Source organism: Argentina anserina, chromosome 7, assembly GCF_933775445.1.
Source record: "Argentina anserina chromosome 7, drPotAnse1.1, whole genome shotgun sequence".
NCBI classification, from domain to species: Eukaryota; Viridiplantae; Streptophyta; class Magnoliopsida; order Rosales; family Rosaceae; genus Argentina; species Argentina anserina.
The window spans coordinates 20,173,794-20,200,689 of NC_065878.1; the positions used below are offsets into that span (position 1 = coordinate 20,173,794).

The 26,896-nt window shown below is 38.4% G+C and overlaps 5 protein-coding genes and 1 long non-coding RNA gene across 7 annotated transcripts; 4 read left to right on the forward strand and 2 right to left on the reverse strand.

Moving 5' to 3' along the window:
• Positions 1–906: 906 nt before the first annotated feature.
• LOC126802166 (GDP-Man:Man(3)GlcNAc(2)-PP-Dol alpha-1,2-mannosyltransferase) lies at positions 907–4,206 on the forward strand. Its single transcript, XM_050529735.1, has 7 exons — positions 907–1,270; positions 1,351–1,637; positions 1,727–1,913; positions 2,820–2,888; positions 3,013–3,206; positions 3,619–3,728; positions 3,819–4,206. The coding sequence occupies exons 1-7, from the start codon at positions 971–973 to the stop codon at positions 4,061–4,063; spliced, it is 1,392 nt and encodes a 463-aa protein (XP_050385692.1). The 5' UTR covers positions 907–970; the 3' UTR covers positions 4,064–4,206.
• A 3,437-nt stretch (positions 4,207–7,643) lies between these two features.
• Positions 7,644–9,492, forward strand: LOC126802860 (uncharacterized). Its single transcript, XM_050530570.1, has 2 exons — positions 7,644–7,767; positions 8,619–9,492. The coding sequence occupies exons 1-2, from the start codon at positions 7,726–7,728 to the stop codon at positions 9,357–9,359; spliced, it is 783 nt and encodes a 260-aa protein (XP_050386527.1). The 5' UTR covers positions 7,644–7,725; the 3' UTR covers positions 9,360–9,492.
• A 1,708-nt stretch (positions 9,493–11,200) lies between these two features.
• LOC126802709 (transcription factor bHLH51) lies at positions 11,201–12,818 on the forward strand. Of its 2 annotated transcripts, XM_050530382.1 has the most exons (3): positions 11,201–11,525; positions 11,859–12,371; positions 12,464–12,818. In XM_050530382.1, exons 1-2 carry the CDS (start codon positions 11,226–11,228, stop codon positions 12,360–12,362), a joined length of 804 nt encoding a protein of 267 aa, XP_050386339.1. In that variant the 5' UTR covers positions 11,201–11,225; the 3' UTR covers positions 12,363–12,371; positions 12,464–12,818. The 2 variants fall into 2 exon arrangements, with proteins under 2 accessions (XP_050386339.1, XP_050386338.1); XM_050530381.1 differs by having other exon boundaries at positions 11,859–12,818.
• Positions 12,819–14,545: 1,727 nt separating this feature from the next.
• Positions 14,546–15,343, forward strand: LOC126803757 (transcription factor MYB73-like). Its single transcript, XM_050531499.1, has one exon. It carries the CDS (start codon positions 14,546–14,548, stop codon positions 15,341–15,343), a length of 798 nt encoding a protein of 265 aa, XP_050387456.1.
• Positions 15,344–16,737: 1,394 nt separating this feature from the next.
• On the reverse strand, positions 16,738–17,202 carry LOC126803083 (uncharacterized). The gene is made up of 2 exons (XR_007673054.1): positions 17,065–17,202; positions 16,738–16,945 (listed from the first exon to the last, which is right to left on the reverse strand). It is a non-coding gene; the product is annotated as an uncharacterized LOC126803083 (long non-coding RNA).
• A 916-nt stretch (positions 17,203–18,118) lies between these two features.
• On the reverse strand, positions 18,119–18,910 carry LOC126803140 (RING-H2 finger protein ATL66). Its single transcript, XM_050530896.1, has one exon. It carries the CDS (start codon positions 18,781–18,783, stop codon positions 18,289–18,291), a length of 495 nt encoding a protein of 164 aa, XP_050386853.1. The 5' UTR covers positions 18,784–18,910; the 3' UTR covers positions 18,119–18,288.
• Positions 18,911–26,896: the final 7,986 nt, after the last annotated feature.

Sequence of the window (26,896 nt, forward strand, 5' to 3'; positions counted from 1 at the left end):
AAATGTCATTTCTGAAAATGCGACTTAACTCGCTTAAGTAATCGTAACTTCGTAAATACGTATAAAATTAACCGAGCGTCGGAAAAATATTCCGTGAATACCCCCACGCTCGTGACGACATGTAGTTTAACACAAAAATGATAAACAAAAAAAAATTAATATCTCGGAAAATATCAATTAATGTGACAACAATATTAAAAAGAAAAAATAAATTTATAGGGACTCACACATTCACACTCTACCGGATCCGATTTTGCTCACCAAGAACTCTTCGGTGGTGATACCACCACTCAATAACAAGCTGACACGTGTTGAGAACAAACCCACCACTAACCCATGATTAATCCAAGAGAGAGAAAAACTTATTTATATCCACAATGATCGGTTCAACTTCATAGTCCTCTTTTCCTCCTCTATTTCTTAGTCGGACTTGGTTAGCAGAAAATTTTGTATGTCTGCGTGCACATGACGTAATTTTAGTCATTGAAAATAATTTATATTCAGGACTCACCGTGCATTTATATGATTTTTTTTAATTTAAATCGTTTAAATTATATGTGAAAATACACGCCGTGCACCGGAGATACTCTACTTAGAGCGCGTTCTGTTAATTATTTTCGAGGATTGTTTCCAACTCAACTGATTCAAAACCTACCTACGATCTTTTACTATTGATTCTTGAAGACGAGATTTAAGGGCTGCCAGGTTAGATTGGAAACTGACTCAAAAAAGCTGTTTCAAAATTCAGACAGGGTTGTTGTCAAGAAGTGAAATTTGTATGTACTTCATCGTTTTGTACACATAATATTTTTTCTTTTCTTTTAATAAATTTTGGTAGTTCTAAAAGAACACATAATTTTGGTAGTATAGTTTTAAACCGTAACTCATTTCCCTTTATGAAGTGTTGGAACGAAATCGCGAACTCTCCCCACTAGTCCTAAACTCTCTTCAAAGCCAAAGATCGACGTCAATGGCTTACCAATTCTTCCTCTGGCCTCTGATCACTCTTCTCTCCGCCTTAATCCTCAGAATCTCACTCCAAATATTCACCGCCAGAAACCACCGCAAGCCCGCCGTCGCCTTCTTCCACCCCTACACCAACGACGGCGGCGGTGGCGAGCGAGTCCTCTGGTGCGCCGTCAAAGCCATCCAGGACCAAAACCCCAGCCTCGACTGCGTCATCTTCACCGGCGACCACGACTCCTCCCCTGACTCACTCTCCTCCCGCGCCGTCGATTGCTTCGGAGTCAACCTCCTCCGCCCACCTAAGGTCCACTGCTGCCTCCCTCACTCTATTACTCCCTAATTCAAATTCGATTCCTTGATTAAGATTATAATCCCATTGATTAGGTGGTGCATTTGTACAAGCGGAAATGGATCGAGGAGGCCACGTACCCTAGGTTGACCACGATCGGGCAGAGCTTGGGCTCTATGTACTTATCTTGGGAGGCATTGACTAAGTTCACCCCGGTTTACTATTTCGACACCAGCGGATACGCCTTCACGTATCCGATCGCAAGGCTATTCGGCTGCACAGTCATCTGCTACACACATTACCCTACTATCAGCTTGGACATGCTCTCTCGCGTTCGCCGCCGCAGCTCCATGTACAACAATGATGACTTCATTGCTCGCAGGTTCGTTTCGACAACATAATTTGATGATGATGGTGTTAGTGGTTTTGATACAATTGAAGGCTGAGGTGTTTTGATTTGTTTTTGTGTAGCAATTGGTTGTCGAGGTGCAAGATTGTGTATTACAATGTGTTTAGCTGGATGTATGGGAATGTAGGCTCTTGTGCTCATCTTGCCATGGTCAACTCTTCGTGGACTCAGGCGCATATACAGCAGCTGTGGAAGATTCCACAGCGTATTAAGCGTGTCTACCCTCCTTGCGATACTTCTGGACTCCAGGTTTGTGATTTGTAATTTGTTGCTGAATTTAGAATGTTTTGGCCTTTTATCTTATTTTTGAATGAGGAGTTGTGACCCCATGTATTATATCATATGAATAACAAACTGGTTTGTTTTGGACTTAGGGTTGAATTCTTCATATCTCATGTACTTGTTAGAAAGTGCCTTACTTGATCTTACAAATAATATACACAAGCATCGACGGAATAATTAAAGATTGAAGTGAAAGTAGCATGTTAGAAGTGAGAACTTTATTTTTTTCGACAAAAGGAGTGAGGTATACAGTGTTCGTTTAGGCTTACTAAGTTACTAGTATGCACAATATTGGTTAAAGAAGTAGATGCAGCAGGCACAGAGCTGTGTAGGATATGTGGACTTATGTAGTGCATAGTGTAGCAGCTCTAAGTTGAAGATATTATGCAGATTGTGTTCAAAATATCCAAACACACTAATAAGCCTGATATACAATTGATGTAGTGGGAGGAATCAGTCTCAGGTCTTAAAGACACTACTGAGCCTAGTGTCCTAGTGTGCTACAGACAAAGTACCGAAAAGAGTATAGAAGGATCTCTATGAGGCTAAAAGAAAAGGAAGGAACAAAGATAATCATGCCACCGTTAATATTTCATACTGTCTTGTATCCGAGGAATTCAGAAATGGGAAGGAACAATATTTCTTGTTCCTCCAGGACTTTTTTTCCCAATCAGAGGGAAACTGTAATATTAGGATGAAAATGTATTATATATGTTTAACTTTTGAATCCCAGTAAGAAGTATGGAAACTTGAAACTAGAATCTAGAAAGGGTGATACAGTAAGATGTTATCAGGCCAAATTAAAATCTGTCACCTGAAGTTCTTATGATTATAAATGTTGATGATTATAACTTAACAAGTTGCAATTGACAGATGCTTCCTTTGGAAAGACCAGCTGATCCTGTAAAAATCATATCTGTTGCTCAGTTTCGGCCAGAGAAGGTGGGCATATAAACTTTAATTGAGCAATGAGCACAAAGGTACTAATAATCCGTGGCTCATTTAAGGAGCCTTTATTTGTTAATGCTACTGAAAGTCCTTTATAACTTTTACTTTCTTTTCTCAGGCACATGGTCTCCAACTTGAGGCCTTTGCGGTTGCCATAGGGAAATTAGATGCACACTTGCCCAGACCTAGACTGCTGTTTGTGGGTAGTTGTCGAAATAAATCTGATGAGGAAAGATTAGAAAACCTAAAAAATAAAGCAATTGAGCTGAAGGTGGATGGAGATGTGGAATTTCATAAAAATGTCATGTACAGGTCTGTGTCAAGGATTTTATATCCTGCATTATTTTGGTCTCATCAACATAGTATGTTTCTGTCTTAGACATCTCTTCTAGTGCATTGTGTATTCCAAGTTGAATATTGGCTGGCTTGATCGATTGATTGTTTCCCAATCATATTGACCATATTAGTGGACATTGGTATATTACATAAAAATAGCTTCTGGACATATTTGCTTATGGAAAGGACTTGAGTTGATATGTTTTCCACTTTTCTCTGTTTGTCAAGTGAATTATTGTTGGCCTGTAATATGGTATATTTAGCAGCTGAAAGTTTATGTTGAAATTTACTTCCAAGTGTTGTTAGTTAGCAATCATGCCTGTACTGATCACCCTGTAATGGATTTGGTGATAGCTTTCTTAGCTTCGGATGGTTTTCAAATCCACAGGGACTTGGTGCAACTGTTGGCAGGAGCTGTTGCAGGAATCCATTCAATGACAGATGAACACTTCGGAATAAGTGTTGTGGAATACATGGCTTCAGGAGCTCTCCCAATTGGTAGGCGTCTCATTTTTTTATTTGAACCAACAACTTAGTCGTCCTTGGTAATTTGTACACTGATGTTCATTTTTTTCCTTCATTCTTCAGCACATAATTCTGCTGGCCCACAGATGGATATTGTTTTAGCAGAAGATGGAGAGCAAACAGGGTTCCTTGCCCGTACTGTTGACGAATATGCAGATGCCATCCTAAGTGTCATAAAGATGACAGAAACTGAGAGGCTCAAGATGGCTGCAGCTGCAAGGCGACGGGCTGCCAGATTTTCTGAGCAAAGATTCTATGAAGATTTCAAAGCTGCAATCTCTCCAATACTAGCCAATAACACAACATGATCACTAATCACAGTATACATGTACCTTAATAGAAGCGAATTTTCATCGGCGTTTAGTTTTACAACAATTTTGTAATCGAAAGTTAGACCAGTAATTTAGAAAAAGTTGCACTCCCTTTCTTTTCCACAGATGAAATTTCAGGACATTCTTGTCTGAACGATCTCCTTTCCACTATCGTTATATGCACTGTGAAGTAATAATCTCCGTCTCCACCTGAAAGCTTTGATTTTCAAAGTTATTCAAAAACAAATGGATGGCAGTCCTGTATATAATCCCAAAGACGAATGGCGTTTATTTAAATTCAAATCGTTCTCGTAGCAGATAGCAGAATCTTTATTGTTGACTTCGCCCGATTTCTCACTTGCCATCATAGAAGGTTGAAGGTGGCTCGTCGATTTGCCTTTACTCCTTTGGTGGTATGATTGTCAGGTACTCGTTGATGCTATGCATAAAGGTACCTCAGATCACTCTAAGTTTGGTTATTTGGTTATTTGATTACTGATTTGCGGTGGTGTATGAACTTTGCTTCTGGTGCTAGGATGTCTTATATTAGGAGAACGGCTAACAGCATTGCGCCTAGTCTAGCAAAATTAGCTATTCAGAGTAAAATGTCTCTTGATTTCACTACTGTACTCCTCCTCTTGTGGAGGTGATTATAGTCTCCAAGTAATGATTCTTGATCAATGAATTCGATTTATTCTTCTAAAGAAAAATAGATACGAATAAATTAGAATATTATAAGTAATATAGATTAAAACAGTGACAATAAATTTAATGCAAATATATACTCTGCCGTATCTTATCCATTCTTAATTATAGACCACCAAGTTGAGTTCAATAACCGAATTATCATTGATGTGTAAATCAAACAAAAACAAATTTCTCATGTGCATTGTAAGGGATGGGCATTAATGTAACTAAGCCAAATCTTGATGGTCTATATAATGTGATGCTTTATATTGATCTATGGTTCTTTTCCTATAGTAATTGGTAATTCTTTTGCTTGGTTTAGTTTTTTTCATTTTCGGTATTAAAACTTTGCCTATATTTTTCTAAGTATTCTACATTCCGTCTGATTTTTTTTATTATCAAGACTTTGGTTGTGAAAGATTTGGGAACCGTATTAATATGTTGGTGTTTCTTTAGATTCCATTTCTAGCTATGTTTTTTTTTAAACAAGTTCTAGCTAGTTTTATTTCATAGGTCTTCTTGGCCAATTCTTGGCTTATTACTTTGAATTTGCACATGTGTGATGGGTTAATTCATGGTTTCATGTTTGTTATTAAGAAATCTATTTAAAAAATTGAAGCGGTTTGTAGTTGATCAACTATCTCTTTCTTGCACATGTGTTTTTTTTAGGAAACTTATAACTGGATAAGTGTAGACATATATTGAGTCCCAATTTGAAGACGCGGAGAGAGACAATGGTACTATCGGCGGATGAGAAAGCTCGGATGAGAATGTAGTAAACTTTGGCTAAGTTTGAAAAACAATTGCACAACAAGCTACTGGTGCAAGGATGATCAAGCATCATGTAAAGGCAGACTCTTTTTACGAATTATGGCTTTCAAAATGTTAAAATTGTTAGTAAAGATGATCAAGTTGAGTTCAATAACCGAATTGTCATTGGTGTGTAGATCAAACAAAAACAAATTTCCCATGTGCATTTTAAGGGATGGGCAGTAATGTGACTAAGGCCAAATCTTGATGGCTTATATATATAATGTGATTCTTTATATTGATGTATGGTTCTTTTCCTCTAGTAATTGGTAATTATTTTGCTTGCTTTAGCTTTCTTCATTTTCAATATTAAAACTTTGCCTATAATTTTCCAAATATTCTACACTTCGTCTGGTTTTTCTTTTTTATCAAGACTTTGGTTGTGAAAGATGTGGGAACCGTCTTAATATGTTGGTGTTTCTTTTGGATTCAATTTCTAGCTAGTTGTATTACATGGATCTTCTTGGCCAATTATTGGTTTATTACTTTGAATTTGCACAGGTGTGATGGGTTTAATACATGGTTTTTGTGTTTATTACTAAGAAATATATAAAAAAACTGAAGCAGTTTATAGTTGATCAACTATCTCTTTTCTTGCACATGTGTGTTTTTTTAAGGAAACTTACTAGATAAGTATATACATATTGAGTCCCAATTTGAAGATGCGGAGAGAGACAATGGTACAATCGGTCGATGAGAAAGCTCGGATGAGAATGTAGTAAACTTTGGCTAAGTTTGAAAAACAATTGTGCATACTCTCAGACAATATGAGTATCATCATAATATAACTGAATGTTTTCGACAAAGTAAAACAGCTAAGGGATGAGCTGAAGAAGAATGTTCTTTTCAACGACAAACACATTATTTCGTTGTGGTTGTCTCTAACTCTCATCACCTTATGGCTGAAAAAGTGCCTAAGATATGGTACTGAATATATCAACATGGTAATGGGGGAGATAGATTCAAAAATGGAGTAATAGAAGGCAATAGTTATATACTTACTACTAAAGTATGTATGAGATTGTTCAGGTTCAATGGCTTATCTCTCAACATCATTAGGGTTTCTAACCTTAAAAAGACATTGTGAAAAGCTCCTTATATATGCAAATTGCTAAGTCTCCATTGAGATAAATTGTTTTGGAAAGATAGTTTTCAAAGACTTGATGAGAGAGTACACATGGATTCTAGAAAGCAAAAGAAAATAGCCTCATACTGACACATTTGATAGTGCATTACACTGATGAATTGGTTTTTTTTTTTGTCAATGCTGATGAATTGGTTTTACTCGGCTCACTTCTTGCTACTTATTGATTCATACTTTTGACTTCTTACTCTACTAGGTGGTAATTATATTTGATTTAGTTTTCAACACTCATTATCGAAGCTTCGCCTCTATTATTGTTTAGGTGTTTTTACGTTTGCTTTTTATTTTGGTGATTTTATAGGTTGTGCATATTTTTATGGGTTTTTATTGCCCAATTCTTTTAGTTTATCTTGTTACTAATCAAGTGATGATTGTGAATTTGTGAGAATTGTACACCATTTTGGATTGATATTCTAATTTGATGACCAATCAACTTTCTATAGCGCATGTATGACCTATTTTTAGGAGACATGCATAATTGGAAGGCAACATGGTCACACTGAAATATCTCTGAAACCAAAATGGCTACAATGCCTCGAAATAGGATGAAGAAAACGAAGAGGAATTGACTATATAGGCGTATGTACCTTTTATAGTCTACAAACTACAGCAACAAGGAATATTAAGCAAACATGGGTGAACAAAGAACATCTTTGTCACTGTTCTTTTAATCTTCAACAAGACAAAAGAAAATCTCAACCCTAGGTTTACCATGTTTATTCATCTGCTTCTCAAAGAACAATCTCATCTGCCTCTGTCGCTCATCTGTTGATTGTTGTAGCTTGGTTCTCTTAATAAAATAATAATAATAACAATATTTGTTCGGGTTGTGAAGACCCGGCCCAAGTCTTCAGAAGAGAGTGGGCGTACCCGGCACGCGCTTAGATAGGCCGTGGTGCCTTCAAATTGTCATCCCCTTTTCCTTGGATTACAGACCATCCACTCCATTGCACCACACCACAGACACGCAGTAACTCTCTCTATTTCTCTAAATGGTTGGGGCGTAGACGATCATACAATGGCTGTTTCATTCTACTCACCACTCGGCTTCAATTCTACGGTAAATTTTATGACCCTTGTTTTCCACCCATTGTGTTTCTTACTGTATACAAACTTCAATATCATGGTTGTGTTTTTATCCTGAAGCTTTAAAATGAGCAGCCATGGATTGTTTTCTGTTGAATTAGATATTGGGTTATGTGTGAATGTTAAACTCAACATGAAAGTAAGAATCTTGGCTCAAGAATGGAACTGTACATAATATCACTAAGCTCAAGGTTGAGTCTTGGCTTTATTTTGTGTCTTGAAGCTGAAAACTGCAGTGTGGTTGTTTTAAAAGGATGAACCTTTGGTGATTATGGCAATGAGTTCCTGAATTTACTTTGGCTCAGCTAATAATCTTATCCTGAAGGATGTTTTGGCTAAGATAAGTTCATTCAAATTTGAAGGGAAATTAGGACTCTTCTTCTGTACACATGATATATTCGTATCTCTTTATGTAGGCAGTAGGTAGAGATTTATTGCTTAGTTATGGACTGAAGTCAGTTCTAAACAAAAACGAAGTAATCAAGTCCGGTAATAAGGAGGGTAGAAATTATCAATCGACCTTTTGGAGGTTGTTGTGCTTTTTGAATGGAGATAAGCTTCATGAGTAGAGACTTGATCTTTTGATGTATGGATCAGATGTTTGTGTCTGCTACGAATTATGTTGTCTATATTGTAGTAGTGGAGTATTCAGAAAACATTAATAGTGATGTTCAAATATTGTTCTGCTTGGGGAAATTGGTTTTATATCTGTAAGAAAGGCTATAAATATCTCTGTTTATGGTTTTTGGGTGTTATGTGATCTGTATGTAAGACTTCTGCTTGCATTGATAATTTGTATCAAAGTTGTGTACGCTTAATGTGCAGTTACAAGCTAAGTACCAGAGTGTTTCAAGATTTTCTGCTGGAGCTTCTACACCAGCAGTCACGCAATTCACATCTTTATCTGGAAAATTTGGTCCAAGAAGGCATGTAAATCGAAGAGGATGGGGTTTATGTTTTTGCGTCACAGATAGCAATCAGCTTACTACAGAAACTGATGATAAGGCTTCCGAAACTAGTTCAACTTCTCCTTCTGAGGATCCATTACCGGCTGTGAGTTCTTCTTCTTTGGGTAGTTCTGCCAACAACAGTCAGTTTCAAACTAGTGCCATTGATCAGCCTAGTTCTCAAACTTCTGAGGCTTCCAATGGATCATCGGTTACTTCTGGTCAAAAACAGGAGGAATCATCACCTCCAACAAACTCTCAAGTTAAATCAAAAAGATTGCCGCTAACAGCCAGGGAGAGACTAAGGGCAGCCAAGGTTCTCAGCCGTTACAACACGGAGTCAAAGCCAGCTAGAAAGAAATCTGATAGGAGCAAGACTGTACTAGACGCTGCTAGAGCGAGTGAGGGAGGGAAGGGAAGGTCTGGACTTCCACAGGCCCCTACAAACATTTTCGACGACAGCAAGCGAGGAATGCCAAAAGATGGCCTAACTTGGGATTTTCCAGGGGGTGCTGACCTGTTTCTAATCATCTTCTCGTTTGTGTTCATCAGCACAGTGATGTTTGCCACGACTTACTTTGTCTGGAAAGTTGGTGCCATCCATTTTAATGAAAATTGAGTTGAAGAAACTGCGAGTTGCGTAGTTCCTTCCAATCAATCCACCTTGATGCATCTCAACATTTTGGACAAGCTATACATGTCAATGTACAAATATTTGCAAGGCCAATGTTACTGCTCCTACACTTATAGTTTCCTTTGTTTTGAAGTTGAAAATGATAGAACGTAATACTGTATATCCCTTTGAACTTTCTGCCTTGAATCTTTACCTCAACTAATTGAAAACGAACCATTTGACTACAAAATCTGAGTTCAACCGAACGAGAACTACTTATCGGATAGATTTCCCTGTTTGATCCAACATTCAAGAACAAACCCATGTGTTTATCATCTTTATTGTGATTGTGTACTTGTAATCAGTCACATGGTTCATTGTATGACACATGAACAGTCACCAGAGTAGGCTAAAGCTTAACCACTTGGCCATTCAGCATTTTAATCATGGCTTCTACCGAAGATATAATCTTGCAGAAATTGTTGAAGCAATGGGACCCGAAAATACTGCTGCGCTTGATATTTCGATTTGGTGTAACCGTGTAAACACCACACAAATTCTAGGAAGAAAAAATGGGAAGCTCTGCAAAGCGAGTGGTTGATCAGACGCCGAATGAATCTCTTAAAGTCTCTCTTTATGGCGTGTTACAATGTTCGAGTAAATTCGAGGGCCCTATATATCTCCGGCCAGTAATTTCTTATTATTGAAGCCTCTTGTCTGGTTGTGGAGTACAGCACAAGTAGTTTATGAAAGAAGACAAACCAAGCCACTAAAACTTGTGGCAACTTGAAGCTTCAATGCCTAGAAGACATCTGTAGTTGGATATGTGGAAGGAACTAAGGATAGAACTCTCTTAAGAACTTGTCAACAAAAATGCTATGTTTTGAAGCTTCGTAGGTATTTGCAGTATCATTCACATTCTGATAACATAACATGTAAGATGATTAATGTTACGAAATGAAGCACAATACTGAAGATAGAGAGGTTTGTGATGGTTATAAGCCTACCAGCTTAGATACTTTAGAATGCATGCATATACCAAGGAAGAAAGTATGGGAAGAAAAATGATGAATTTGCAGGATAAGGATCAGGGAACAAAGAAACAGGCTCGTACTAGTAGACAAGAGGTTTTGCACCAGTGATACAACTCATCAAACGGTGCAGAATCACATTGGAGACCTTTGAAGTTGAATATTCCAAGTTTCCTAGGATTTCTAATAGTATCTAGTTCCAGTGTATGGAAAATCTACCTGTGGGATATCAATCCCTAAGTTCATGATCCTTCATTACCAAAAAAAAAAAGTTCATGATCCATGTTACCCAATACTATTACCAAGTCAATGTATAGACAACAGTTCCTATACAATCATTTAAATACAGTATTTATATGTCATTTTCAATCTTTCATTTTCAGCCATTTTACATCAGCAATATTTGCACTATGGCCTTGGCAATGCATAAACTTTCTCTCTTCTAAGAGCTCGCACTGTTGTTTGTACTACTAAAGTTTCTTGAGAAGAGACGGTTAGCTGTTGATTGTGTCCTAAAATCTCAACTACTATGTCATTTTCTAATACCATATCCAAATACAGTGGAATTATAATGGTGATTTGAAAATACTGTAGAATTTATAGTGCACTAAGCAATACAGGAAAATAATTCATATTGAAATGACGGGCAGATAATTCCAAGAAGAATTTTCATTTGACAAAATTAATTGGGTTTGTGGATAATCACTAGCAATCACTTTCAAGATGTGGAGATCACACATTATTAGCTTAGTGCAAAGAACAGTAGATCTTGATTGTATAAAATAAAAGGCAGAGAGGGTGGGACTGTGGGAGAATGTGATGAAGGTTCTAACTTCAGGCCATGGAGAATTGTTATTATGCTGAAGGGCCAAACTGGGTTAATCCTCAGTACCAGACTGCAACAGCCGTGAGCAATGAATCTTCTACTTTCCGAGGTCCATGGCCTCATGTCACTAACTCTACTCAGTTTCAGTTCTGTGGAGGGTTTCCACCTTCATGGTCTTCAACCTCCGAAGGGCTTGCAGAAGAAGATAGAGCTGCTAGTGCTTCTAAGAGCCATAGCCAGGCCGAGAAGCGGCGCAGAGACAGAATCAATGCTCAGCTTGCAACTCTTAGGAAACTTATTCCCCAGTCTGACAAGGTAAACTGATCTCATCTCCCTCTCACACACTAACAAGGAATTAAGTTCTTGCATACAACGTTGTATATAAACCTTGTCTGAAGTTTTGAAGGTGTCACACGTCCGTTATGTAACACAGGTTGTGAGATAGAGATTGTATGCATCGGTTCATTTCTTCAGACTTTGCTGCTTGAATAGTAGGTTTATCATCTCTAAAATACGTTTGCTCACAAATCTTGAGTGATGTATATATAGATTACAAGTGGTTTGCTAGCTAGGCCAACTTTAGGCGTGTGTTTATGTACATGTTCAAAGCATTAGAAACTAATGTGGAACCTTGATTTGATTGTGAAGATGGACAAGGCAGCTCTATTGAGAAGTGTCATAGATGAAGTCAAGGATCTTAAGCGAAAAGCAACTGAAGTGAGCAAAGCCTGCATGGTGCCAACTGAATCTGATGAAATAACTGTTTGTCAATGTGATTTTGCCCATGAGGGTAGTCCTATGAACTCCACCAGCATTAACAAAATCAAGGACAATAGTATTATGATAAGAGTATCTGTTTGCTGTGATGACCAACCAGAATTGTTCAGGGAGCTCATTCAAGTCCTCAAACGCCTAAAACTGACCGTCACTAAAGCCGATATCGCCAGTGCCGGTGGTAGGATTAAAAGCATTTTAGTCCTTTGCTCCAAGGATAGCGAAGAGACCGTCTCCATAAGCAACCTCAAACAAGCCCTTAAGTTGGTCTTAAGCAAAATCGCTGCGTCATCCGGGACTCCAAATTGTCGAATTAGAAGCAAAAGGCAAAGGTTCTTCTTGCCCTTCCCTAAAGTAGATGTATCTCAGGATTCTTGAGTCCCTATGGTGAGTTAATGTCTTGCAAAATTACTCCCTATTGCTAAATTTGTTCTTCCCCCAGGAGACATGATTTAATTAATTATGCATTGTATGAATAGATGGAAAAGACATAAGGCAGTAGGCACAATATAGATGGATCATGTTGCTTCCCTACCACATGAAGCAAGGTTCCAAAAATCCCCACCTATGAGCCAGGCGGTCACACACCGCCTGATTATGTCTTAGTCCCCAAAGTTTGACGGGAAGTTGAAAGTCAGCCGACTAGTCCGTCTAATGGACCGACTAGGCTGCCTAATCGGCGCTTAGGTGGCTTGAGTTTGAATTTTTTCAAGTATACGCTTGTAAAAATCAAAATCACAATGTATTTTTAATTTTTAGAATCTCATTGTACTATTGTTGTGAAACATTTTATCTACATTTTGAGTATTTTCACTATATTTGAACATTATAATACCAATTATATTCTTATTTTATATAAATATATACAATCATACTAGTCCCCCCCCCCCCCCCAAATTCTAGGACCACTTATAATTGCTTTGCTTCATTGATAGCAACTATGCCTTTCCTCATCTCAACATCATTAGAAGATTGAACAACAATTAGATGGTTCCTAGTCTTCTATAAGAAGTTTCCTTTTCTCACAAATCTGTGAAAACTAACAAGAAGATCGATAGAAAATATCCGCTCAATGTTTCAATATAATGTTGATTAAAGCACGTTCTAAAAATGATATGCATGCTTTAAGATTAGTGAGTTCATGATATTTGAGCTTTTCAACAAATAATTGTGTCAACATAGTTTAACATATTTCGGCATGTCATTGCATTCTACGAATGACCTATAAATTAAAGTATCAACTTCCGTCCGTCCAGATTCCCTTTTTTTTTTTTTGCCAATAGTGCCTCATTAGTGATCGATATTCAGCAACTAATGCAAAGAATGCATGCATCAAGTGCAGCTCTCTTTGGCCCATAGAACTTGTATGCAATACCTCATAGGCTAGCTGCAATTGGATTTAAGGCCATTCATAGTAGCATTTGGCTGGAACAAACTCCTTGTATGTATCTGTTTACTGTAAACACTAAACACCTCAGTTGAGGCTCTCAAATGAAAATCATTCATTGATTAATACAATATGCATTATGGGCAAAACTGATAGTGTGAGTCATCTCTAATGGGAAAACACTCCTTAACTAAGCCTGGCTAGATTAGACATGGTCATCCGATATTCGCAGGACTAGACCATCAAGCCTTGTTTCTAGGCAACACTAGCTTGGACTGCTTGGTGGCTTTGAAACTCCTAATAGTTCAGGAATGAGATGTATAGACAGATACAACAGATTTTAGATTTAATAATTTGAACAAAAAGTATAGGGGAGTAAGGGAAGGGGGGAGGATTAAAACTTATTAACCTGTCAAGTTTTACCACAGCAGCGACTTTCTCTATTCTCCAACTACTTAACTAACTAGAACAAATCCTCCTAGTCACAGACTTTGGATCAGATTTTGATCGAGTGTGTAGTAGTTGACAGACTAATCTAATTGTTGTAAAATTAAACCAACATGTTTTACCTACTTCTCCATTCCAAATCCATTTTTGCTCTAAAACCGTGACCTCAAACATATCAAACCAATGATCAATTAAAAAATTAACACATATCTTATTTACTTTTTAACCGCATAACTAACTCCCCGATTACGAGTCCCACTTCAACTGAACAGCTAGCAGGCCGTTACGGGTGACGACACTATCACTTTCCACAGTTTCACCTAATTCCCGCCGTAACGGCGCACTCTCCGTTTGGTCAGTTGCACGGAACACTTAATGAACTCTGTTCCGTTTTGCTTAGAAACCGACGACCGTTACACCACCACCACCCTCCTCTGAGACCTCTCTACTCGAAACTCATCTCTCCTCGCCATCACCACCGTCAATTCCAAAACAGAGTCATCAGGATTAACGGGCATGATGAGACGTGGAAATTGATGATGCAGAAATGGGGAAATGCGTTTGAAGTTAATTTCTGTTATGTGAATAACAGGGCAGTTTTACGGTTCATGCATCCCAACAACCCCTTCCTCCATTCATTCAATCTTCATAAACGGTTAAATTAACTCCTCCTCTCATTTCTTCTTCTAAACTCAACTCTGTTTCTTCTTTCTCTCTGAAAGTTGACATGAGCGGCGGCGGAGATAACAGAGTGAAGGGGTCGTGGAGTCCACAAGAAGACGCCACACTGATCAAGCTGGTGGCGGAGCACAGCCCACGCAACTGGTCCTTGATCAGCTCCGGAATCCCCGGACGGTCAGGTAAATCGTGTAGGCTGAGGTGGTGCAACCAGCTCAGCCCCGACGTGCAGCACAAGCCGTTCACGCCGGCCGAGGACGCCGCTATTGTTCAGGCCCACGCGCTCCACGGCAACAAGTGGGCCACCATCGCGAGGCTCCTTCCTGGGAGAACCGACAATGCCATCAAGAACCACTGGAACTCCACGCTCCGCCGGCGCCGGCTGGCCGAGTCGAGCTCGGCTTCGTCGGAGTCGAACTCGGCCGCGATCATGAAGCGGTTGATCGTCGAGGGAGGGGGAGCGTTTGACGAGCCGGAAATGAAGCGGCAGTGCCTGCGTGCGGCGGCGGCGGAGGAGGAGAGTGATTTCAAAGCGGTTGCGGCGGGAGTGGAGGACGTGCTGACGTCACTGACGCTGTCGCCTCCTGGGGAGAAAGTGGAAAACGAGGTCGTTTTGAAGAGTGAGAAGGTGGAGGAGGGAGAAGAGGACAATGAGGATCATCGGGATCAAGAGGAGGCGGTAGACGACGAGGAGAAGTGTACGGTGGAGATGGAGGAGACGTGTTTGATGACCATGATGCAGAGGATGATCACCCAGGAGGTGAGGGACTACATCGAGGGCTTACGAGCGGCGAACGGGCTCGGGTTTGGGCTTCAGCAGGCGGTTCAAAATGATCCGAAATGTTGACGGAAGTTTTATCAGTGTTTAGCTTCAGTCTTTTGCTTTAGATCCTATGGTGTTTTACATTCTGAAATAGTTGCGTTCATATCTCTCGTATGCATGCAGCGCTTGTCAATGACCACAGAGTTGAATTTCAGATTAGCAATTTGCGACATTAATTTGCTCAACAATGTCTCAACCTTCCGACTACAGCAGCAAATATCCATTTCAACAAACAGAAAGTTCACAGTAGCAAAATAAACAAACCGATTCAATATAAGCCATTTTAGAGAAAAAAAAAAAAGAAGAGATTTGGAGAAAAATTACCCAAACTCCATCTCTTTCTCCAAAATACAAAATAGAGAGTGAAGAAAGAGTGTTTCATCTTCCAAATTTGCAGATTCTCTAAAATAATAATTGTAGAATGACGATCAAAACTTTTCTCACTTCCCAATTAAATTTCTATAAAAACTGAGATTATTTTATTATGATAATAAATTAAGATGTTAATTTTATATTATAATAATAAATGGTGAATCTGTAAAATAAAAAGACTGTTATGTTTAATAAGAATTTTTTTGGATTCTCATTGGATTTAAGGGCATGTAAAGGTTACATATTGATGTTGGGATCCAACAAAACACATCTTCACTGTATTCAGCACTAAAATTACCTGGACATAATGAAAGTAATATCAATAAACACATCTTCACACTGTATAGTGTTCGCTGGATATATTGAAACTAATGTTCCATTCCGACAACAAGTAGACAGACTGCTAAACACTGATGACTTCAATTTCAACAGAGCAGAAAAACGTGCTACAAAATTCTACCTGTAAGATTTAGTTCTGAAATGAAAAATGTACAAGTTACCTATCTGGTAACGTACTGCAGAATATGGATGGACGAATTCGATACATGCAATATCAGTGCAAAAATCCTAAGCACCTAAGATGACAACATCAGACACAACTGATGCTCTTAAAGACTCAACAGACCCAACTGATCGAAATTGAATTAGAAAATCAGTTCTTGTTCTTAAAGAAAAAGAAGCATTTCAAAACTTTTCAATTCAGTTCGAATAAAACAATATCAAACATTTAACAAGGCAAGGGGCTCAGACAGTAAAGAGCACCAAATAATTTCTGTATCACAGTAAAAAAGGCCAAGCTGGGCACTGATATCTTCATCAAGTAAACCAAACAGGAGTAGCTTATCCAACACGAATTAATTGAAAAACAAACCTTACTTAAAGCTACATGACACGCCCAAACTTCCATCAACAAAACTAATACATTAATATCGAGTCTCTATATCGAAACATATACCATTATCAATATCAACCCATCAAAATCAAATGAAACAATCGATAATTATTAAGAAGGTCACGACAAATAGATATCATAAAGAGCATATTTGAAGCAGCAAATGTGTTCAAACAGTACAAATTTATAGAAAAAGGTTCTTCTACAACTGAACTAATCGATGCTGATTACTTGATTAGAAAAACACGAAAACAAACGAAATTCCGGCCGAGCTGAACGTCGATCGATGACTGCTTCTACTTGGATCTCTGTCTCATCTTTCGGCGCTTCCTCTTCAACCTCCTCATGCGCTTCTTCTTCCACTGAGACACACCACAAGAACAACATAAACAAAGAGATTTCAGATTAACACGAAAGACCGAATTACAGAGAACAAAGAATCAATAAGAGGGTGAATCTCCGATTCAGAAGAAGCTCCTACCTTGGCCCTCATGGTGTGGCAGAAATGAAACTAGCTTCAGAAATCCTAGATGTGCAGAGAAGGCTGTGCAGAAAGAGAGGAAGTGATAGCGGCTTTGGGAGGGTCTGGTTGTGAGTGTTGTTGTATTTATATTGGGGAATGAAACCCTAAAGGCTCAGTCGGTATTTTATTTGGGTTGGGCTTGTTATTAGTACCCGTCATAAATTCGACGGTAGTCAAGGCCCAAAATTTTTATGGGCCATCCTAAATTCCTAATCATACCCGCTAGTATGTTTAACCTTAATCACCAAAGCCAAACACATATTGAAAATTTGGATGTCTAATCCTTGCAACGAAAATGATCCGGTTTGCTTCATGAGTATCCCCGGTGAAAATCGAACTAGAATGTTGATTCTCCTTAATCCAAACCCAACATCCCATGAACTCTGTTTTGACATGCATTTTTAATTTTTTGTTTGAGTGCAAGTTTGTATATGTCGATTGACAAAAATGAAAACGGATAAGCAACTAGATTCTACAGCCATGATTAGAACTGATGCATTTCACTTGAGAAGTGCACTTTTGTTCCAGTCTTCGATCATTCTAAGACGACTAAACGGAAATACCGGATATGCGACTAGAGTATTATGTATACATACATCCATTATTGGAATGATACATTCATTTGAGAAGTCAACTATGATGTAGCCCCTTCATAGTTAGGCATACTAAACAAGTTGCTGAACTTGGACAACATTGGCGATGGAAACCAGGTATTCGTCCATTCCAATCAAGAATTAAGTAAACTTTGTGTATGAAATTGGTTGGATTTAGGTACACTTGAAGGGCACCAAAATAATTTTGGCAAACTAAAGAATTTTGTTGGTCAAGAAATACCACTGGCACACCGGATTGGAAAACTTTCTCCGCTAAAAAACATCGAGACACATTCGTTTTCTTTCAAAGCAAGAAAATGACCCTGTTTCTGGAATCATTCGTCAAAACCATGGCGGCCACTTTGAGTGGTGACTTCGTCAGTTGGACCAGTTGCACACTTGCATGCATATAACAAACCAGTCGCTCATCATATATTCCAATAATTCCATTCATGTTCGTATTCAACAAAGTTAAATTACGACCTGAAAAGAATCTAAACAATCGATCGGATACTATTACGAGAATTTACACTTTGATAGGATGGTACAGTAAAGAATTATAATCCATTGTAAGAAGAGTATACGTTAGTCACTGCACGACGATTTGCATAGCATCGTCGGAGTTTGACTGGAGAGAAGTACGGCAGAGGGGGCAGCTAGACTGAGCGCTCAACCACGTATCGACGCAGTCGGAGTGGTAGCAATGACGACAATGAGGGAGAACTTTAACCTTCTCGCCGTCTTCGAAAACTCCAAGACATATAGAACACTCACCGCAGCTAGCTGCTGCCTCGGGGTCGACAGAGGATTGGTACAAGATTATCGGCAAGCCCCGGATCAGGGAAGCGTCAAGGCCACGAGCCTTCTGCGGCTGCGCGTTCGGCCCGTCGGAAGTGGAAGAAGGTGAGTGGGAGGGGTGATAGCGGCAGATCCATCTGGCATAGAGCAAGAAGACGGTGACGAGGAGGACGACGGTGAATAGGATCACGACGAAGAACAGGGTGCGGCCCTTGACTTGGAACTCTTTGTCGTCGAGGACGGTGTAGTGGCGGTGGAAGGGTCCGGAAGAATCTTGAGTGGACATTAGGGTTTTTGGAGGGAGCTTCTTTTGGGGGTGGTGTATGATACTTTGATTCAGTTGGGAAAGAAGGGTGGTTGGTTTGTATATATAGGCAGATGTGGTGGCGGGATTGTAGTACTAGAGCTACAAGTAGAATTAGGCAATCAGCTTAATGGCTTCACACAGTTCTTGGATGAGTACATCTGTTTTAATTTATAAAAACAAAGATAGATAAGCTATTCTATGAATTTAAAAGGGCTAATTGGAGGGTCCATGTTTTGACTTACGAAAGATATTATATACTTTTCTAATTTTATCCATAAGCTTAATCATTTCTGCCTCTCTATTTTGTAAGGGCCTCCTTTGATGATAATTTTTTTAAGCGGTAGGGTCTCTATCAAAAGCATGTTTCTCTTCCAGGTATTAAAGGTTTATTCAAAGTAAATGGAGACTTAAACGTTATCACTTGTATTGAGATAAAATATGTAGGTAAAACGTATTGTTACGTTATATATATAAGTCGATCCTTAATATTACAGTACCCGTCAGTACGGTTATTATTTCTGACTAAATTTTAATAGGTTTGAACTTGCGCTTTTTAAAATTTTGGATTCATGTGTATCAACTCATCAACTGGAAGACATTGTGCATTTATATAATAAGTAGATAGGTAAAATATACGATTTGGATATATTGCGGCGGTGGTTGCTTCTCAAGTTACCTAAATTATTGGACAGGCTAGGGATTTCTTTCAATGTGGTTTCACTTCGATGTCCTGTTACTCGCCTGTTACTCATGTTTAGTGACTGAAGTTCACTTTTTCTCATGATGGGAAAGTAAACAAATCTTTGACCTAAACTATATAGAAAGTAAACAAATCCCACGCAATATATCTACCTAGCCTACTGGCTTGTTGTTTATGATTTCTTGATCTCTACTAATTGATTCTGAAAACTTTGGATAAAATTATATTGGTTTCCATTGTTGTACGTACTTAAGTAGTTAAGTTTGTGAGCAAATATATGCATTATTGTCCATTGACCTGTACGCCACAGGAGAACGGATTTTCTCACCATCCAATTTTACACAGCAGCTGCCTTGTATTTCACGTACAGTTTTCAACTAATTAAGTTGATTGTGGTTATGTCTGATACTCTGATAGTGTAATAACCCTAGATTTTTGAAACGATATTTGAATTGAATTGAATTCTATACAGTTATGAAATTCAATTAAAATGAAATTGTTTGTTTGCAAACTTTACGAAACGGAAACGGAAACGTTCCGAGAACGTTTAATAAGAAAACGTTACGTTTCCGAACGATTATATCGACTTTTATTCTGTCGCTCGGTTTCAAAAACTTTATTCACGAAAGTTGTAGAGCTCGTCGATACGAGTTCGTGGATATGTGACGCGTTCGAAACAGACATCGTACGTAAAAGTTATTAACGTCGGAAGTTAGCTTCCGATTTGGAAACTGGTATAAATAGAACATTTATGAGATTAGGGTTTTCCATAATTGGAAACCCTTTCTCTTTCGGCCCGCCTCCCTCTTCTCTTTTCTCTCTCTCTCCTCGCGACTCTCTCTCTCCCCGATCTCCCTCCCACGCCGGCGATCTCGCCGAATCTGTGGCCGTGTCACACACCGCCCCTAGGGAAAGCTTCGCACGGTCCTCCTTGCCAGACCCCGAGAAGATCGCGTCCTCTCTCTCGTCACCGTTCGCCGCACCGAGCCTCCCCCTTCGAAAACTCCATCGCCGACGATCGCCTTACCCAGATGGTCGTGTGCTACACCGCTCCTCCCTACGACATCGCGAGGTCCATCTCACCAAAACCCCAAGCTCGCCACACCGCCCCTCACCCCGAGCCGAGCACGGCCGATCCGATTAGCTTCGGTGCTTCCGAGAGATCGATTAGGTGAGGATTTACGTTTAATTGGTTGTGATAATTGATTGTTGTAATTTGGGGATCGATTTGATGAAGTGTGGGGATAAATCGGAGGTAGGAGGTGAGGGTGGACCACCGCCGCATTAAGTAACAGTGAACAGTAACTTCGTAAAACCGAAAATTGCTGAACAGTAACCGATTATTACTGTTTCGGCATTTAAAGGTTTACGAAACGATTTTAAATTCTTTTCTTATCTTTTCAAGGTGATCGTTAAATCGAGGAAATGAATTATCATCGGGAATTGTGGAATTACGCTCGAGTCGATAAGGTGAGTAAAATCTCACGTATTTACGAATCTACCCTCGCGGTGATTCAATATTTTGCAAGAGTATTTAATAATGGATTACAAACATGTATACAATATAGTGGATTACATATATACTGTATAAATGGTAATAAGTACATATATATAGTTCATTATATTATATACTGTTATTAATTCATTAGAAATGATCATTTCAATGACGAGAAATTGGTATTGAACATGTGTTGTGAAATATGACATGTATAAGATATAGTGGACTATATATATATGGTATAAATGGTAAAGAAGTACGAATATATATAGTTTGCTATATAATATACTGTTATGATTTAATTGAGAATATATCGAGCATAATTTTGAATTGTACAATATGATGTGTGATTATTGTACGTGTTGTTAACACAGTGATTGTAAAATGACGATTTGTCTTCTGACTTGATTTTGTACAATATGATGTGAGATTATTGTACGTGTTGGCAAGTCGGAACCTAGCCTTTGGCCGGGCGAAAGTTACGATACAGTTAGAGCTCTAGTCTGTCAGCCATAGTACTTCATGTGAGGTAACGGGTGGTTATCTACTCATGAGTACTCAGATTGTTTTGGATGTTGGGTAGCGGGTGGTTACCCAATATCAGTGTAGTACTGCATGTGAGGTAACGGGTGGTTATCTGCTCATGGGTACTCAGATTGTTTTGGATGTTGGGTAGCGGGTGGCTATCCAATATCAGCGGTGTATTACGAGAGGGGTAACAGATGTGTACTAGCGTTCTTGGTACCCGTATTATAAATGCATTTGGGTAACCAGAAGGGTTACTTAATTTCTCATGAGCGTTTTATATTCATATTTATTTGGGACAACCTGATGGGCCGTCCATTGACTCATGAGGGCATTTATATTTGTTGATTGTGATTTTTCGTATATATTGATATGCGAACTGTATTGTCATTTTACTCATAAGAGCTATAAGCTTACCGGGTTTGTGTTTACAATCCTGGTGCACCAATTCAATGGTGTAGGGGATAATTCCGCAGGTACTGATTAGTGAAGATTGAGTGACGACTCCGGAGAATTGAAGTCGTACGTGTCCCGTTCGTGGTGAGATTTCTAGCGTGGATTTTGTGTGTGAGAATTGGAGTGATTTTATTTGTGAGGATTATTACATTTTCCATCATATGTAATGTCGAATTATAAATTTGGTTTGTAATAATCGGTTTGACTGAGTTGTATTTGGAACTCAGAGATGATCCGCTGTGCACGTTAAATGATTTCATTTTCATTGAGATTATTTTTGGTGTTCTAACGACTTTGAGATTTCGAGTTTTTAGGCTCGAAATTTTAGGATCGTTACCGATAGAGACATTTCAATATAACAACTCGAAGCCTCGTTAAGGAAATTAGAATCCGATCACTAATTAATTTGAAATGTTTGGATGTCTAGTTGTTTTACCACTTCAGCGTTAATTGATTTGCCTTTTTACCACCGACGTGTATATTGAAGCCTCGTAAGAATGTCACTAGCTGCATGGAACACTAGTTAGTGACAAATTAGTGGTAGCAAACTACTTAAAAAGTTATTTTAATTAAATTACTAGAATGTGGATGGAATGAATATCATGAATTGCAGCCATCCAGATAACGAAAGGTCGTATTAATCTTCCAAAGGACGTTTTCACCTGAGAACTACATATTTCATTTCTTCAATATTAACCGATTTATATACGCATAGTCATAATCTGTTAATTATCTTCCATTTGGTTTTATATATTAGTACACATCACTAGAGTAGTGTTAACAATAACATCTCGGTTAAAATTAATTAGCAGTAATGCATGGACGATATATATCTTAGATGGTAATTGATCTAGCTAATGCCAAGACGTACGTTGCATATAATATGGAGACAGTAGACATTGAGCTCAAGCTTCCATTTTCTGATTTGCTGAATGAGTGAACTATTGGAACAACGAGACAGCATGGTTTTTATGTTTACTGTTGTTTAACTTGTTTTTTTCTCTCTCTCTGACAGAATTGTTTAACCGGTTGGTACTCGTACATGATCGACCAAGCTCCTTTGATTCTTGTTGCGTGCTACTTTGTTTCTGAGAACTTTCTCCGATGCGATTAATAATAATTCACCTAATATACAAGCATTGTGTTGCTCCGAAAGATCAAGATTTGAGCTTATAAGTTATAAGTAGCCTCATCACCATAGCACTGGAACTAGAAAGTACGCTTTCGATTCCTAAAGTGTACCACAATTGTACATGCAAGCTATCAAGCTATTATAGATTTATTGGGCTGGAACAAGTTGGCACTCAATAGTTATGTGATATATTTGGTTAATATTTCAAACACCAAAAGTAGAGAATCACAAAGACACAAACCCAGTTGAGAATTCTCGAATCACATCTTCAGAGAAAAGAAATGATCATTAATATTACTGCTTATACTTGTTCGATACGCTTCCCAAACGCAAATTAAAATAGACATATAGTTGTACAATTGTGGTACCCTCCAAGTCCACCATCATACGAGGTTCCTATCACTTAAATGTTGCGTCTTTACTTAATTGATCCCAATCCACACCATGCCATGTATTGAGAATCACTAGATGATAAAATAAGATGTAGCGTACGCAGTCGACCAAATATTTTAAATCACTGGGATTTAATCCAGCCAGCTAGGTGAATATTGTTGCCATACAACATACTGTACCATCAATTTTAATATTCTTGTTCAAAGAAAAAGAAATCTTGCTCAAGTTCATCAGTTATATTTAAATGATTACATATGTACACACGCATTAACATATATATCACTATTTTCAGTGCAAAAATATGTACATAAACTGCAATACTGCTTAAGAAGTATGAACATGCTCCTTTTTCTTTCTTAAAGTTAGCATATCCCATCAAACACATCCAGATCCGACCCGTTGAGTTTTGAATTTTTCCGGATACAATAAAGATCAAAGAAGAAAACCTTGATAACACCAACACACACGATGAACACCAAGATTGAAATCATCCATAGCTAAGAGTGGCGATTCCTTAGGCCATCTCCAACTGAGGGCCAAGCGCTTGATATAGCCCCAAAATATGAAGAAACTCATCTCCAATAGTGGGTTATGCTATACCCAAAAAAACATATGGGGTAAAAGGGCCTAAGGGCTGGCCCAAACTTTCTGATCCACTTTTCAATAGCGGTTGAGATTTTATTTATTTATTTATTAGTAAGGGAATTTATTTATTTATTTTAAGCAATAATTTTATTAATTTGTTAAAACAAATGCTCATAGATAAATTACTCTATCACCTCTTTTCTTATCTCATCTTCCCTCTATCTCATTACATAGTACTATGTTTGAAAAACATAATGAAAATAACAAAATAACCTATAATTAAATATAAGTAGCCCTAAGAGTTAGAGATGATCTTTATAATAGCCTTTACTATGCATGCAAATAGTATTTTTCAGGGGCTAAAATTTAGCTCGGGGTTATTTTAGCTCCCCACAGCTGGAGATGGCCTTTAAGATGTAGACCGACTCACAACTGTAATACATAGACTCGTAGAGTGTCCAAGATTAGCAATCACACATGGAAGGAAATTAGCTTGACGTTGTACATGCCGAAATCCAGTGAAATGTAGCTATAAAGCCAATATTTCTGATATCTCGCACGGCGCACACAAGCTTCAGCTTCGTCACACAGCAACATTCTTGAAATATAACTACCCTAAAAAAATACTGTAAAATCCCACAAGCTTCAGCTTCTTCTTCAGATCTTCTTAATAAGATCTAGTTGGTGTCGACTACTACTCTACTTATTATCACCGAGATCAAAAACATTCCAATTCAGTATTTCTGGATAAAACCATAAAACAATCACAATATAGAGAGAGAGAGAGAGAGAGAGTTCTTCTGACTTCTGATCGAGCTGATCGACCGAAAGAAAGTGTATTTGTTTGATGCACATATTAACATATACAAGAATGGACATCGCCAAAGGCCAAATCATGCATATCGCCAACGACTGACGTCTACAATTAAAAGTATTCAAGGTAAGTTGACGAGGACGATTTTGTCGATGTCCTTAAAAATCTACTGCCCGGCGTCGCGTATGGTTGGGTGCTGTGCAGATCAAAAGAAGTGGAAATGCAAAGAGATATACAAAGGACTCTATGATCGAACAGAGTTGAAGGTAGATATATAATGACCGTAACATGTTCAGGATCAGAGATTACTACTTAATTGATGAACACCATGATCAACAAATATTTGTGTATGCCCAAGCGGTCCAATATAAAACTTCACATACAGTTAATCGATCTAAATAGCATGAGCTGCATGACTACCTTCTCTTCTTTATGAGACTAGAAGGTCACGACTCACGACTCACAACCACTCTTTTACGAGGGATAGGAAAATGTTGACTACCGTATCGGTGACTTGTATCTCCCATTATTTGGAGAGTTTTTTTCACCAACAGTCCCTCAACTCTGGTGTACCTACCAATGTGATACCTCAACTCTTAATCGTACCAATGTGATACCCAGACTCTAATATTGCCATCATTGAAGTACTTCCGTTAGTTTTTTTAAACTTTTTCGTTATCTTGGTGACGTGGCAGGTACGTGAGGCCCACAAAAAGGGTTAAAAGACAAAATTAACCTCATCTGAGAGGAGCAATGTTTTTCCCGCCCTTTACCTTGAGAAAGACACCCAACAATTCCAATTTTGGCGCCAATTTTCCCTCTCTACTCCTTAATTTGTGTCTCTTATCTAAACTAAAGAACTACCGTCAACCAGTCGACCACAATCTGATAAAACCTAGATCAATCTCATTTTCTATTTTTATCCTAGCACTTGTTAAACTAACAGAATAAATATATAAATTTATATGGAACATCTCATTTCCACAATCTCATAAGAATATAAAAACACATAACTTAACGAAATTCAAATACATGTTTAAGTACCATTAGTTGCCACCTTTTATGTTGATCTGCCATGATTTTTGCTTGTAAAAACTAATGGTACATGTAGTTGAATTTCGTTAAGTTATGTGTTTCTATATTCTTATGAGATTATGGAAATGAGATGTTCCATATAAATTTATATATTTATTCTGTTAGTTTAACAAGTGCTAGGGTAAAAATAGAAAATGAGATTGATCTAGGTTTTATCAGATTGTGGTTGACTGGTTGGCGGTAGTTCTTTAGTTTAGATATTAGACACAAATTAAGGAGTATGGAGTGAAAATTGGCGCCAAAATTGGAATTGTTGGGTGTCTTTCTCAAGGTAAAGAGCGGGAAAAACATTGCTCCTCTCAGATGAGGTTAATTTTGTCTTTTAACCCTCTTTGTGGGCCTCACGTACCTGCCACGTCACCAAGATAACGGAAAAGTTTAAAAAAACTGACGGGAGTACTTCAATGATAGCAATACTAGAGTCTGGGTATCACATTGGTACGATTAAGAATTGAGGTATCACATTGATAGGTACACCAGAGTTGAGGGACTGTTGGTGAAAAAAACTCTTATTTGGAATATAAGTTTTGTTTTCGATTACAGATTTGGAACATTAGTCTCCAATATCCATGACAAGCAAATTAAGTCCCAACATCCAAGGCATTGTCTTTACTAGTGCATGCAACTCCCAATAACAACAGAGTAGTGGGACTGTGGAAATGTAGACTTGCAAGTTGCAAGTTGCATCTGCATTGATCACCAACTGGGTAATTAGGCTTCTTCATGGCATTTCACTCGATGCGATTAGAAAGAGCTAGCTGGAGGTTTCGTAGAAGTTATACTCCCATTGACAAGGCTTCTCTGCACACGCAGAAAAAGGGTAGAGATTTGATGTTTTATGCAGACGCACTTCAGAGAGCTAGCTAGGTCGTCTCATGGGAATCCTCAAGCTAA

Coding starts and splice junctions, on each gene's coding strand:
- LOC126802166 (XM_050529735.1), top strand. CDS start 971: ATGGCTTACCAATTCTTCCTCTGGCCTCTGATCACTCTTCTCTCCGCC. Junction 1,638..1,726: donor GATGACTTCATTGCTCGCAG/GTTCGTTTCGAC, acceptor GTTTTTGTGTAG/CAATTGGTTGTCGAGGTGCA. Junction 2,889..3,012: donor CTCAGTTTCGGCCAGAGAAG/GTGGGCATATAA, acceptor TTCTTTTCTCAG/GCACATGGTCTCCAACTTGA.
- LOC126802860 (XM_050530570.1), top strand. CDS start 7,726: ATGGCTGTTTCATTCTACTCACCACTCGGCTTCAATTCTACG. Junction 7,768..8,618: donor CACTCGGCTTCAATTCTACG/GTAAATTTTATG, acceptor CTTAATGTGCAG/TTACAAGCTAAGTACCAGAG.
- LOC126802709 (XM_050530381.1), top strand. CDS start 11,226: ATGGAGAATTGTTATTATGCTGAAGGGCCAAACTGGGTTAATCCTCAG. Junction 11,526..11,858: donor TTATTCCCCAGTCTGACAAG/GTAAACTGATCT, acceptor TTGATTGTGAAG/ATGGACAAGGCAGCTCTATT.
- LOC126803757 (XM_050531499.1), top strand. CDS start 14,546: ATGAGCGGCGGCGGAGATAACAGAGTGAAGGGGTCGTGGAGTCCACAA.
- LOC126803140 (XM_050530896.1), bottom strand. CDS start 18,783: ATGTCCACTCAAGATTCTTCCGGACCCTTCCACCGCCACTACACCGTC.